The sequence below is a fragment of the Papio anubis genome, chromosome 14 (assembly GCF_008728515.1).
Source record: "Papio anubis isolate 15944 chromosome 14, Panubis1.0, whole genome shotgun sequence".
Taxonomy (NCBI): domain Eukaryota; kingdom Metazoa; phylum Chordata; class Mammalia; order Primates; family Cercopithecidae; genus Papio; species Papio anubis.
Window position 1 is genome coordinate 85,271,716 of NC_044989.1, and position 15,493 is coordinate 85,287,208.

General features: G+C 37.9%; 1 protein-coding gene across 8 annotated transcripts in view; it reads left to right on the top strand.

The window, feature by feature from the left end:
• DNAH6 (dynein axonemal heavy chain 6) overlaps nucleotides 1–15,493 on the top strand; it is a 380,528-nt gene that overhangs the window by 285,008 nt on the left and 80,027 nt on the right. For all 8 annotated transcript variants that reach the window (XM_017947677.3, XM_017947678.3, XM_017947676.2 and 5 more), the window contains 2 exons: nucleotides 3,533–3,668; nucleotides 14,846–15,015. In XM_017947677.3, the coding sequence (XP_017803166.2) occupies nucleotides 3,533–3,668; nucleotides 14,846–15,015 (306 nt within the window). The remainder of the gene's footprint in view (nucleotides 1–3,532; nucleotides 3,669–14,845; nucleotides 15,016–15,493) is intronic.

Consider the following 15,493-nt stretch of genomic DNA (forward strand, 5'->3'; position numbering starts at 1 on the left):
TCTGGAATAACCTTGGAAGCCAACTTCCATACATAAAACTTTTTCTGGGGAAAAATGTGCACTGAGTTCCAAACACCTATGACAAGATTGTATCATTATGCAAGGAGATGGTGCAACAAAAGGGCTCTGGAAGAGACCTAGAAAGAATAAAAGAAGAGTGTCCAGGATGGGAGGAGAGAGAGGAAGGAGATACATGCCCCATGGAATCTGGAGTTGACTGGATGCACTAGATAAAGAAAATCCAGATGAGAAAATCCAGATGACCTTTCTAGAAGGTCGCAACAACAAAAGGCAGGGGGGGATGCTGTGGTCTGCAGCTGGAGACTGGCTGTTGTGAGCAGAAGTAGGCATTTCCAGGATTGAACCACACCAGTTAGAATTTAGGGACAAATAGAAACAACTGGAACCAATACACAAAGCCTCAAGCATCTGCAGGTTTCTATTACATGTGGACAAGGTAAATGGATTTCTGCAAATTGAGGTCTCCAGGCTATTCTCATTGGTTATATTCAGTCTGTACAACTAATGTTTTTAAACGATGATATTTTAAACAGGGGTGTCCAGTCTTTTGGCTTCCTTGGGCCACAATGGAAGAAGAATTGTCTTGGGCCACACATAAAATACACTAACGATAGCTGATGAACTTTAAAAAAAAATCGCAAAAGAAAAATCTCATAAGGTTTTAAGAAAGTTTACGAATTCGTGTTGGTCCACATTCAAAACCGTCCTAGGCTGCATGTGGCCTGTGGGCCATGGGTTGGACAAACATTTTTTAAAGCATTTTCTCTTAATGCCAGGAATCCAAAAAATGATGCTAGCATGTAATAATAGCATAACCAGAAAACTTTACATGATATCTATTTCCTGGAAAATTCATTAAAATTTGTGCAGAGACCAGTGATTTGTTTTACACATTATTATTAGAGATCAAAATACAGCAAAACCACTCAGAATTCTGCATTAGATATTTGTAAATGCCTGTGAACATTAACTAATCTAAGAGTCTATGAGGGGTTTATCTAGGATCAAGATGTAACACAGGGAAATGCCACTTCCAGCATGACAGTGTGAGGATCTTCACATACCTGCTCCCCAGCAAAACTGTTGAAAATTATGTAAGGATCATTTAAAGTATCTGGAAATGGTCCCAGGCACATACAGCAAATGAATAAACATTTATTTGAGATAATTTATTAGAGGCTCAGTAAGGACAGCAAGAGTCTGTGGTCTTTGAACCTAGACCCACTGCCTCCCTTCCTGCTCCCAGCTTAGTGAGATAGGAACTGCACTCCAGACTGATGCAGCTAAGAGCACAGGGCTCCTGCTTACTCCCCACTGCCAGTTAAAGGGCCATATTCCTGAGAAAGACAGGACATCAGCATTTCTCATCCTGCCCACAGCTGCCTACTGCTGAAGCTAAGTTCCAGTTGAGTGCAGCCAAAAGGTGGGGCTGCCTTCTTCCACCCAGCCCCCACTGGGGAGACTGAGGCTTCATGTTTGGTGCAGCATCACTGTTGTTCCAGCTCCTAAGACAGTAGTTCATCAATGGCAGAGGCAAGCTGAGGAGATCTGAGGCTACTGTCTTCCCACCCATGGCGTACTCAGCTCCTGGAATATGCCTCTGCGAAAAGTGCAACATTGCCATGCCCCTGGAATTTTGCCTGAGTGGGAGAAGCAACCCATAAAACAGATAGTTCCTTATCTCCTCACAGAGTAACTGACTTCATTTCCAACACAGTATGGAAAAGTTTAAGCCTAATGATACTCTCTAAAACAATAAAGGTTGTAGTGAAAGGCAATTGAAAGGAAACTGATGGAATTACCGGACAGAGAGACAACACTATAAACCAGCTGGTTTGCCACAGATTAAGAGAAGACACTGAAGCCTGCCAAAGACCAGAAGAAAACCCAAACACTGACCTTAGCAACTCCTTCAAATGGGCCCAAATTTGAATGTTTTAGTCTGAGGAGAAATTTGTCCCCAAGAGCATTGTTAAAAACATTAGAGCAATCAGCCCACAATTAGTGGTGCTTGACAGCTAGATGCAGTCAAGGAAAACTATCAAAAAGAGCCCTGAAAAAGCTATGAACATCCCAGGGTAACTGTGGGCATTCCTAAGGCTGCACCCCTTGAGGAGCAACATTAGAGGCTTAATGTTGTACAGGGGTTGTGGAGAGACTCTACTAAAATAATCCAGTCAGTTATTAAACAAATAAGCAAGTAACAGTAAGAAGCCTTTGGGTAAAGGGTGCATGCTCAGAGTTGCTACACTGCATTACAGGTTGAGTATTCCTTAATTCAAGATGCCTAGGCCCAGAAGCATTTCAGATTTGGGGTTTTTTCAGTTTTTGGAATACTTCCATTATACTTACTGGTTAAACATATGTCTGCACAAAAATTTGGACACGAATATTCATAACAGCATTGTTTATACTAGTCAAAAGATGGAAATGTCCAAATGTCCAATAGCCCAAATGTCCATCAACTGATATATAAATAAAATGTGGTATATTTATACAATGGAATATTATTCAACCATAAGAAGGAATGAAGTACTGATAACGTGCTACAACATGGATGAAACTTGAAAACATTAAGCTGTCTGTCACAAAAGCCCACATATTATATAATTTGATTTACATGAAGTGTCCATAATAGGCAAATATATAGAGACAGTAAGTAGTTTAGCAGTTGCTTAGGGCTCAAGGGACGGGATTAAAGGGGAGTAATGGCTAATGAGTGCACAGTATCTTTTTGAAGAAATTAAATGTTCTAAATTGTGATGGTGGGTGTACCCATCTGTGAATATACTGAAATCATTAGATTATATACTTCAAATGGATGAATTGCTTAGTATGTGAATTGTATCTCAATAAACCTGTTTTTAAATGTAGTAGGGAACGTTGGGCAAATATTCAGGAAATTTTGAAGAACTAGTTTCTGTCTTACAATCACAGTTATTTCTCTGTCTCTTTTAAAACTGTTTGCCCACATGTAAGTGCTTCACGGAATATTGCCAAATGGTATAACACTTCTCCCAGAAGTTTCTGAGAATATCTAAAATAATTAGGCAAACACTTACCAGAGCTGGAATTAGGTTGCCATTTGTCTTGCTACTGATACTGCTCCATACTCAGCTTTCTCTGTCTCCTAGGGGTGAGAACATCTGGTAATCTGATTTGGAGACTCGTTCTCTAGAGAAAAATTATTAACCATAGGAATATTTGGCGAGTGAGGAAAGATTGGTGTGGGGTGTTGGAAAACAGGCTGAAAGTAGCAGATTTAATTGATCAACTTTGTTTTCTGTAAATGTCAATCTGAAAAGTTTTTAGCAGCTGTACTTCTGTGCAAAGGTCCACAATTAGAATTGATTCAACACCGTTTCTATTTCACCATATTGTACTACTTGTCCTAGGAAAATGGTTATTTTAACTTACTGTTAGAGCTTGATTTTTCAGTTGGACAAAGTTAAAGTATATTTTATGATTGCCTTTGTGAATTGTTATTCATTTTCTTTCTGTCTTCAAATAGGAACGCCCACCTAAGCCTGAAGCTCCCTGGCTACTTACTGCTACATGGTTCGCTTGCTGTGACTTGGAAGAATCATTTCCAGTTTTTCGTGGACTTACCCAAAATATATTGTCACATCCTATTTCTATACGCTTAGGTAATGTGACAAAAAGAACCTGCTGAGGAGGCTTATAAACAGGCTCTTGAATCCTAATCTTAATGTTTTCTTTAACCTCTTCTGCAATGTCAATATTTTTCACTAGGAACTTCCTTCATTTCTAAGAAACTGTAAATTGTTTGTTTTCACGATTTCTTGAGTAGAATGCTTGGCCCATTAATTTTCAATATTTCATGTTTACTTTATATGTGTATGTGTATATATATATGTATACTTTATATATACACACACATGTATTTTATGTATATATTTGAGAATATAAACATACATTTGTGTATTGCTTTAGCTGTATCCCATAGGTTGTTTTTTTTTTTTTACTTTTTATTGAAGGATAACATAAATCCAGAAAAATGCACAAATCAAAATTATACAATTTGATTAACTATCACAAACTGTGTAGATTTATTTACGAACAATCACTGAGAGTAAGAAATAGAACAGTACCAGCATCCCAGAATCCCCTTATTCTCTCTCACTTCTCTTCCTCAGAGGCAACAACTACTCTGAATTATAATATTCTGTATTAATTTTTCCCTACAAGTTTTAATATATAGCCCTTTCAATTCTAAAAGTACACTTACTAGTTCAAAGTCATTTTAGGATTTAGGGGACCATCTTTTTTTGTTTATAATTTAATTACATTATGGAAATTATACTCATGGTTTTCATGAAATTGACTCTTTGGAATTATATACACTTCCTGTGCAGCCTGGTGCATGTTTTGTTTATATAAAATATTCCATGCATGTCATTTCTTGAATGCAAGGCTCCATATGTGACCTTTAGCTCAAACTTACTAATTGTGGTATTTATCTTACTAACGTTCTTATACTGGATCTGTCAGATTCTAAGAGAGCTATATTAAGGTATACCACTATGATTGGCAACTTCCCTTTGTAATTTTGGAATTTTTCCCATTATACTTTGTGAAACTATGCCAGTATATAAAATAGGTTTAGAATTAAGTTCTTAGTAATTATTCCTTTTTATTAAATAATATCCCTCTTTACTCTGAATAATGCTTTTTACCTTAAATATATTTCCTTTTTAATGTATTATTTTTATTTGTTAATCAGGGAGTACATGTGCAGGTTTCTTACATGGGTATATTGCATCCTGGGGAAGTTTGGGCTTCTAATGATCTCATTGCCCAGGTAGTGAACATAGAACTCAATAAGCAGATTTTCAACCCTTGCTGCCTCCCTCCATCTCCTCTTTTGGAGTCTTCAGTGTCTATTGTTACCTCCTTTATGTCTTTGTGTACCCAATGTTTAGCTCCCATTTATAAGTGAGACCATACAGTATTTGGATTTTCTTTGTTAATTCACTTAGGACAATGGCCTCCATCCAGCTGCATCCATTTTGCTGTAAAGGACATAATGTCATTCTTTCTATGGTTACATAGTATTCTATATGTATATGTACCACATTTTCTTTGTCCAGTTCACTGTTGATGGGAACCTAGGGTGATTCCATGTCTTGTTGTTGTAAATAGTGCTGCGGTAAACATATGAGTGCAGGTCTTTTGGTAGAATGATTTGTTTTCCTTTGGGTATATACCCAGTAATGGGATTGTAGGTCAAACGTTAGTTCTATTTTCGGCTTTTTGAGAAATTTCTAAACTGCTTTTCACAGAGGCTGAACTAGTTTATATTCTCAGCAACAGAATGTAAGCATTCTCTTTTCTCCACAATCTTGCCAAAATCTTTTCTTTTTTTTTTTTTTTTTTTTTTTACTTTTTAATAATAGGCATTCTGACTGGTGTAAGATGGTAATTCATTATGGTTTTGATTTGCATTTCTCTGATGATTAGTCATGTTGAGTACTTTTTCATATGTTTGTTGGCAGCTTTATGTCTTCTTTAGAAAAGTGTCTATTCATGTTCTTTGCCCACTTTATAATGGGCTTATTTACTTTTTATTGATTTGTTTAACTTCTTTATAGATTCCCAATGTTAGTTCTTTGTAGGATGCATAGTTTGCAAATATATTCTCCCATTCTGTACATTGTACTCACTTGATATTTTATTTTGCTATGCAGAAGCTCTTTAGTTTAAATCCTATTTGTCTATTTTTATTTTGTTGCATTTGCTTTTGGACCCTTCATCACAAATACTTTGCCTAGGCCAATGTCTAGAAGAGTATTTCCTATGTTTTCTTCTAGGATTTTCATAGTTTGAGGTTTTTCTTCAACCTTGAGTTAATTTTTGTATATAGTGAGAAGTAAGGGGTCCAGTTTCATTCCTCTGCATATGGTTAACCAGTTTTTCCAGCTCATTTATTGAATAGAATAGTCTTTCCACATTATTTTTGTTCACTTTGTCAAAGATCAGTTGGTTGTAGGTATGTGACTTTGTTTCAGGGGTCTCTGTTCTGTTCCATCGGTCCATGTGTCTACTGTTGTACCAATACCATGTTAGTTTGGTTACTGTAGTCTTGTAGTATATTTATATGTTGGATAATGTGATGCCTCTGGCTTTGTTCTTTTTTACTAGGATTGCTTTGGCTGTTTGGGCACATTTTTTGTTTCCTATGAATTTTAGAATAGTGTTTCCTAATTCTATGGAAAATGACATTGGTAATTTGATAGGAATAGCATTACATCTGTAGATTGCTTTGGATAGCATAGTCATTTTAACGATGTTGATTCTTCCAACCCGTAAGTGTGGGATGTTTTTCCATTTGCTTGTTTCATCCTTTCTTTTGGCAGTGTTTTATAGTTACTCTTATAGAGATCTTTCACTTCCTTGGTTAGATGTATTCCTCAATATTTTTGTGGCTATTTTAAATGGGATTGCATTCTTTATTTGTTTCTCAGCTTAAACATTATTGGTATACAGAAATGCTACTGATTTTTGTACATTCATTTTATATCATAAGACTTTGTTGAAGTCATTTATCAGGTCTAGGTGTCTTTTGGTCAAATCCTTAGGATTCTCTAGGGACAGAATCATATTGTTAGTGAAGAGAGATAATTTGACTTCCTCTTTTCCTATTTGAATACATTTCTTTCTCCTGCCTGATTGCTTTGGCTAAGACTTCCAGTACTATATTGAATAGGAGTGGTGAGAGTAGGCATCTATGTTTTGTTCCAGTTCTTACGGGGGAATGCCTCCAGCTTTTGGCTGTGGGTTTGTCATTGATGGCTCTCATTTATTTTGAGGTATGTTCCTTTGATGCCTAGTTTGTTGAGGATTTTTATCATAAAGGGATGTTGAATTTTATCAAACGCTTTTCCTCATCTATTGAGGTGATCATATGGTTTTTGGTTTTAGTCCTGTTTATGATGTGAATCACATTTATTGATTTGTATATGTTGAATCATCCTTGCATCCCAGGAATAAGGCTCACTTGATTATGATGAATTAACTTTTTTAAATGCTGCTAGATTCAGTTTGTTAGCATTTTGTTGAAGATTTTTGAGTCTATTTTCATCAGAGATATTGGCCTTTAGTTTTCTTTTATTTTTATGTCTGTGCCAGATATTTGTATCAGGATGATGCTGGCTTCATAGAACAAGATAGTGAGGAGTCCCTCCTCCTCAATTTTTTGGATTAGTTTCAGTGGAATTGATACCGGCTCTTCTTTGTACATCTGGTACAATTTGGTTGTCCAGGGCTTTTTTTTTCTGTTGGTTGGTTGGTTTGTTGGTAGGTTTTTATTCCTGATTGAATTTCATTACTCATGATTAGTCTGTTCTGGATTTTTGGTTTTTTCTGGTTCAATCTTGGGAGGTTGTGTGTTTCCAGGAATTGATCCATTTCTCTAGATTTTTCTAGTTCATGTGCATAGAAATGCTCATCATAGTACCCTCTGAGGATCCTTTATATTTCTGGGGGATCATTTGTGATGTCACTTTTGTTATTTCTGATTATGCTTATTTGGATATTCTCTCTTTTTTTCCTTGTTAATCTAGCTTATGGTCTATCAATCTTGTTTATCCTTTCGAGAAACCAACTTTTTGTTTCATTGATCCTTTGTATGATTTTTGAGGTCTCAATTTTGTTCATTTCTGCTCTGATTATAGTTATTTTATTTCTTCTGCTAGTTTTGGGTTTCATTTGTTCTTATTTTTCTATTTCCTTTAGGTACAAGATTAGTTTGCTATTTAGAGAACTTTCTAACTTCTCAATGTCATTTCTAACTTCTCGATGTAGTTTTTTAGTGCTATAAACTTTCCTTTAACACTGCTTTGCTGCATCCCAGAAGTTTTGATACATTCCATGTCTGTTTTCATCTACTTCAAAAAAGCTTTTTTACTTCTGCCTTGATTTCATTGTTTACCCAAAAGTTATTGAGGAGCAATTTGTTTAGTTTCCATGTAATTTTATGGTTTTGAGAGATCTTCTGTGTATTGATTTCTATTTTTATTTCACTGTTGTCTGAGAAGACGCTTGGTATGATTTGGATTTTTTTTATTTATTGAGACTTGCTTTATGACCAAGCATGTGGTCAGTTTTAGAGTATGTTCCATATGCAGATATGAAGAATGTGTATCTTGCGGTTGTTAGATAGAGTATTCTGTAGATATCTATTAGGTCCAAATGGTCATGTCAAATTTATGTCCAGAATTTGTCAATTTTCTGCCTCAGCGATCTATCAAATGCTATCAGTGGGGTGTTGCATGTTGTATGACTATTGTTGTGTACTGCCAAAGTCTTTAAGTCTAGATGTGCTTGTTTTATGAATCTGGGTGCTCCAATGTTGGATACATATATATATAGGACACTTAAGATGTTTTGTTGAATTGAGCCCCTTATCATTATTTAATGCCTTTCTTTGTCCTTTTTTATTTTTGTTGGTTTAAATTCTGATATAGAAACCATAACCCTTGCTTTTTTTTGTTTTCCATTACATGACATATCTTTCTCCATCCCTTTACTTTGAGCCTATAGGTGTCATAACATGTGAGATTGGGTCTCTTGATGATAGAAGAAGAATGAGTCTTGTTTTTTCATTCAATTTGATACTCTATGTATGTTAAGTTGAGCATTTAGGCCCTTTATGTTCAAAGTTAAAATTGATATATGAGGTTTTGTTGCTATCATAATGCTGTTAGCTTAGTTGCTTTGTAGTCTTTATTGTATAGTTGCTTTATGGGTTCTGTAGGCTATGTGCTTACATGTGCTTTCATGGTAGCAAGCATTATTCTTTTGTTTCCACATTTAGAACTCCCTTAAGCATGTATTGTAGGGCCAGTCTGGTGGTGGAAAATTCCCTTGGTGATTACTTGTTTGGGAAACACTTTATTTCTCCTTCATTTATGAAGCTTAGCATGGCAGGATATGAAATTCTTGGCTGACATTTATTTTCTTTAAGAATACTAAAAACGGGCCCCCAATTTCTTCTGACTTATAAGGTTTGTGCTGAAAAGTCTGATGTTAGTCTGATAGGTTTCCCTTTATAAGCAACATGACCCATTTTTCTAGGTGCCTTTAAAGTTCTTTCTTTCATGTGGACTTTGGTTAGTCCTATCCCTCCTATCCATCCCCAAGTCTGTCTTGGGAATGGTCATCTTGTGTAGCATCTTACAGGAGTTCTCTGGATTTCTTTTATTTGCATGTCGACCTCTCTAGCAAGATTGGGGAAATTTTCCTGAATTATATCCTCAAATATGTTTTCCAAGTTGCTTACTCTCTCTACTTCTCTCTCATGAATGCCAGTAAGTCATAGGTTTGGTTACTTTACATAATCCCATATTTCTCAAAGGCTTTGTTCATTTTTTTGAATTATTTTTCACTTTTGTCTGACCAGGTCATTTTGACAGATTGATCTTCAAGTTCTGAAAGTCTTTCTTTTCCCTGGTCTAGTCTGTTATTAAAGCTTTCATTTGTATTTTGAAGTTCCTGATGTGAATTTTTCAATTCCAGAACTTCTGTTGGTTTGTTCTTAATATAGCTATGTTGTCTTTCATATCTTGGATCATTTTTCTGGCTTCTTTGTGTGGGATTTCAACTTTTTCCTGGATCTCATGGAGTTTCTTTGCATCATATTCTGAATTCTATATCTGTCATTTCAGACATTTCATTCTGGTTAAGATTCATTGCTTGGGAGCTAGTGGGATCCTTTGGAGGTGATGAAACACTTTGGCTTTTTGTATTGCTGGGGTTCTGCACTGGTTACTCCTTATCTGAGAGAGCTGATACTTCTCTTTTTTTAATTTGCTATCATTTGGATGGGGCTTCTTGTTTATTCTTTTTTCCTTTGAGGGTATGACTGTGGTGTATATTGTGTGTGATTAACTGGCTTCGTTTCTAGCTGCTTTCAGAGTACCAACTCTCTGTACAGATTCCTTGGTTGCAAATAGGTTCATGCAGTGGCTTTCTCAGAAGTTGCTTGTTGTAGCAATGTAATTTTATTTGGTGGTGTAATCCAGGATGCAGTCTAGTAGATGGTGCTTAAGAGTAAGAACTGATGGGTACAAGCAGGGGTGGAAGCACTAGAAAGTACAAAAAGCACCTCCGCAGAGCACATTCACCCTCAGTAGGGTGGAGCTTCTGGAGAAGCTTGACACGCAGACTCTTTCAACCCTCATTCCCCAAACCCCAATGTGAAGAGTCACTTCCAAATCCTTGACAGGGCACAGAGAAGAAGGGTAGCGGAGCAAGTGTGACCCCCCTCTCCATGTCCATTCCCAGGCTTTGGTGGTACCACCTTCAGTGTCTGGCACTGCACTCAGATTTTCTTTTATCCCCTCCTTTAGGGATAGTCTGCATCAAGAGTTAGATCTCCAGGTGAGTGGAGTCTGCCTCCCTCCCACTCCTCAGAGCTGGTGGGGCACTGTTCCCCAACTGACCAAGGAAATAGGCTGGGACACCCCATTGTGACCCATGCAGACCAGTTCTAGGTTGCAAAGCTGTCTCTGGCTGAAAGTCTTGCCCTCTGGGAAAAACCTCAGCTTCTCCAACCCTCCTCCCACTCCAGTCTTGTGATGGGAGAGAGCGTAATTCCACTACCTACTACTGGGACACTCTCCACACTCGCTGCTCAATTCTGCCTGTGGGGACCCTTCTTCCCTTCCACTTTAACCTCACCTAAGACCAAAATGCTTGCTGTGGCCACTGCTGCCAGGTCACCAAACAATGGCTCTAACCTCTCAAAATGGTGCCAGCCATGGGCTTGCACCTAGAGAGGGTAGAGCCCCTCTCAGGCAAGCAGCACAGACGAGAAGCTGTGAGGAGTGTGGTCCACTCAAGTCTCGGTCTCATAGCAGCTCGTAGCAAGGAATTGGGCATTGTCCTAGGTATATGTAGGAGAGCCTTGGTCCCCTCTCCCTGCTTGGCTGAAAGGCAGCAGCAGCCACATCAGCCCAAACTCAGGCCAAGGATGGAGCACAGCTCAGCACTACATTCTCAAAGTGGTGCCTTGGGCCTGAAAACAGGGAGGGCGGGTCACTGCCCAGGCAGGCAGCATGATCAAGAAGCTGTGGGGAGTGTGTTTCATTCACAACTGTCTCACAGCAGCCTGCTACAGAGCTGTGAGTATTGTCCTAGATATGAGAAGGATGACCTGGTCTCCCTGTTCTTCCTTAGTCAAGCAGAGGCTACAGCCACATCAGCCCAAACTCAGCAAAGCGTGGAGCTCAGCCCAGCATTATACTCTCAAAAGGAAACCTTGGGCCTGGGGCTAAAGAGGGTGGGGCACCGTTCAGGCAAGCAGCATGAGCAGGAAGTTGTGAGAAGTGTAGTCCACTCATATCTCAGTCTCAACAGCAGCTCCTAACAGGGCAGCAAGTACCCTCTAGGGGGTGCATGAGTGTGCCTGTTCTTCCGTTTCCCTCCCTGGAGCAGCACAGTGGCTACAGCTGTGTCTGTAAATCCCCAGGATCTGGGTTCTCAAAATGGCACCCAGCTGAGGCTGCGCCAGGCTCAGATTCCTGTGGGATTCTGTGTGGGTTCCCTTTCTAGAGCAATGTATCTGTACAATCTTTAGGCAGTTCCATATGTCAGGCACAAGGCCCTAGTGGGTCAAGGGTTTCTCCTGTAGCCAAGATCATAAAACCCTGTTTTGGAGCTCCAGGGATTTCTCTCTTACTGTTTCCCTGCATCCAGGACCATCTCCCAGCCCAGTCAGTTCCTGGCTGGGCAAGCTAACGTGAACCCTCTCCTTACGTACTTCTGGTACTTCATGTCTCTTCTCTAATGAATCCAAGCAGTCTCTCCTAGATGCCCTGTTTGAAATGTATCTGCGTATTATTCTGGCTCTTCTCCATGGAGGCAGCACACAATTCCTGCATCTAGTCAGCCATCCTGACCTAAAACCTCAAAATATTATTACAGCAAGCCTCTCTTAGTACTCCCACTCTATATATTTCTACATTCTTTACTTTCCATTTCCATTTTTTGTGTGTCATCATCATGGTTTTGGCGTATCTTAGTTGGGATTTTGTTGTTGTTTTGAGGAGAATGAAAGTCTTTCTTTTAACAGGCAAATTTCCATCTGATTATATTTATTATGGTTATTGATTTATTTCAGTTCTTCTTGACTGGGGAAGATTTCCATTTGACAATGTCTGGAGACATTTTTGTTTGCCACAACTGGGGTGGTGCTCCTGGCATCTAGTGGGTAGAGACCAGAGATGCTACTATACCTCCTACAGTGCTCAGAACAACCTTCCACAACAAATAACTACAGCATCTAAAATGTCAATATTAGTAAAGTTAAGAAACTCTGATCTATTTGGACTACATTGGTCATCTTTATTTTGGGCATATTTTTCTTGCCAGCTTTTTCTTTGCTTCGCTTTTTCCTCTTTCTTCTTCCTTTCTTTTTATCCTTTATTTCTCCTCTCCTTCCTTTCTTCTTCAAGTGCATCATCCACACTCTTTATTTTCCCCTCTACTGATTTGGAATTCTATTTTTATTTTTTGATAATTACTCTTATGCTTCTAATATGAATATTTATTTAACTAAGCATACCCGCAAGTGTGGTGGTTTAAAGTCCACATGAACCAGAATTTCTAAGATCCTAATATATTTATTGGATTTCTAAATGAAGACTAGGGAGGGGGGAAGCTTTTCAATAAATGCATTAACTTATTGAAAAGTGCATTCCCCCCTAGTCTTTTGTCCCCCCCTAGTAAAAATTGTTTCTATATTATGCACCAGTTAAATGAGACAGCTAGAGGTAGAAATAGAACACAAGAAGAAAAATACTCATAGAAGAAACCCAGAGATGCACAGTTAGGGACAGACCCAAAACAGAAAGGGCTAGATGGAGCCTCATCTACACAGAGACAAAGGAAGAGGGAAGGTATGGAGGTTGAAAAGCAAAGTAATTTAGGGACAACTCAAAATTTTTTGATAAAAAAGCACCGTGTGTTATCCATGTCTTTGAGACTAAAACTGCAACAATTTAAAAAAACTTTCCTGTTTTTATGTGTTAGATTTCAAGGTTTATTCCAGAAATGCTACAGACTTATGAAGGTTTGTACATGTTTGATAGGATGGCTGGTATTCTAAAAGTGAGCTTTAGATCTTTGCAAGTGATGTTTAATAATTAATCCCATTGTCAATCTTACCTTCAGAAACTTCCTAATTGCCTTAATCTTTTGTCTTTCATGATTTCTAAGTGTTTCATGTCCTATTAGTTGGGAGTTATTTAAAATATGCATTATTAGGCCCGGTGTGGTGGCTCACACCTGTAATCCTAGCACTTTTGGAGGCCGAGGCAGGTAGACTGCCTGAGTTCAGGAGTTGGAGACCAGCCTGGCCAACGTGGTGAAAGCTTGTCTCTACTAAAATACAAAAAAATTAGCCTGGTGTTGTGGTAGTCCCAGCTATTCGGGAGGCTGAGGCTGCAGAATTGCTTGAACCCGGGAGGCAAAGGTTGCAGTGAGCCAAGATCATGCCACTGCACTCCTGCCTGGGCAACAGAGCAAGACTTTCATCTCCAAATGAATAAATAATGCATTATTAGATACCATCTTCTAATGCATATTTTATGCATTATTTTCCCCCATCATTAGCTGGAGTCCTAACGGTTACACAAAAAATAATGAGAACCTCACTGGAAAAGTAGTCATTTTGCAATACATGGTTCTGCTACCTGGTCTTCAGAATAATGCAAACACCTTTAACTAAAGAGTATTGTGGCATGGTATGCCTTGTGGCCTCATACCTTGTAATTGTCTATATTCCATATATAAATTAGAAATCTTGCAAAGATGAACACTTCCCCAAGGCCATGGTCAGAAGTGTTATTAAATTTTTGTGTCACTAGCTTTCTGATTGCTCTGATTAAACTCCCAGAGGAGGACCCCTGCAGACAAGCTAGAGAAAGTTGTTTTCTAGCCTGAAATGCAAGCCAACAATTGTGCCTAATGGCCAACCCAAGAAACCTGTTTCCTCACTGGAGAACACACTCATTATTTTGGCTTTCTGAAAGGTTTACACCACATGCACTCTGTACCTACAGAAATTTAAATGCAAATTCTTAGTACATGTTATAACCATTGTAAGAGCTAACTATGATCCTAACTTTCATACAAGATACAAAACCATTTCTTATAAATATTCTATAGCCAGGGAGCAGGGGATGATGTATTGTTTATTAGGGCATAATGTAAATATATCAGTGTATTCAGCTATTATTTATGTTGTTCAAATTACATATGCCAGAATTTTCAGTTTACTTCATTTATCATAGACTGATTTTATTTTTTTTCTTCCTTTTTCTTCTACTTCTAACAGTGACTATTTGACATATTTTTATGCTATTTTCTGGCACACATGGGTTCATTTTATTGTACTTTTATTATGGATTTGTTATTTTAATTAATATAAGAACCTACTTTGTCCCATTTAATTATGTTTGCTTTGAATTCTAGTTAACCCAATATTACTCTTATCACTTCAATCTTCTTTTAGCTCACATTTGTTTAAATACCTCTATGCATCCTTTTGTTTTTAACCTTCCTATTATTTTGTTTTGTTTTTGTCTTTTGTAAGTGGTTTGCTGCTATTTTCTCATTACATTTTAAATTCTTTACTTTTTAATTAATTAGGTTGAGTAGCAGGGGAGACTGATGTATTTACAGTATACTTGTGATTAAAACTGATAGTAAATATAGAGATATTTTTAAATTACCAAACATTATTTAATTTCAAAGCCAAAACAAATCTAATTAAATTATCTTTTTAAAATTGTATTTCCAGGATCTTTTGAGACTTATATTAACCCACAGGAATGGGAAGGCTATCCTAAAATGAAATACGAAGAGAAACACATGAGACAGGAAAAGGAGGCCACACACCAGGATCCGTGGAGTGCAGGATTGAGTTCTTTCCATAAGCTAATTCTTATTAAATGTTGTAAAGAAGAAAAGGTAGGGCATTTTTTTAATTAAAGGACTGTGTTACAATTATTTCTACTAAAGCTCACTAGCCAGTTATGATTTATAAATTTATTTGAGAGTAACAATGGCCAAGTTTGGGAGATGACTCAAAAAAATGAAACATGGTTCTGTGTATTACTAAAACACAATGTTTTATATAGAGAATTTTGAAAGACAGCCAGCCAGGCCCATGGTTATCCTTTCCCTGGTGTGTGCCATTAGAGTACCATGCTCTCTGCTGGAGGGATGGGGTCTGTTGGGAAACTTTAGAAGGGAAATAATGGGCCTTTCAGATCTTGACAACAATGGAGAGGAGACATTTGAAGGGTCCAAAGCCATAGTTACCAGGACCTGTTTGAAGATGAAAGAAATTATGGTGGCCTGAATTAAGACAGAGGTAGTAGATTAGAGAGATAAAGGGGGGTATGGAGATGAGGCAACTGATATGGCCCCCAGTTTCTGTTTGCAT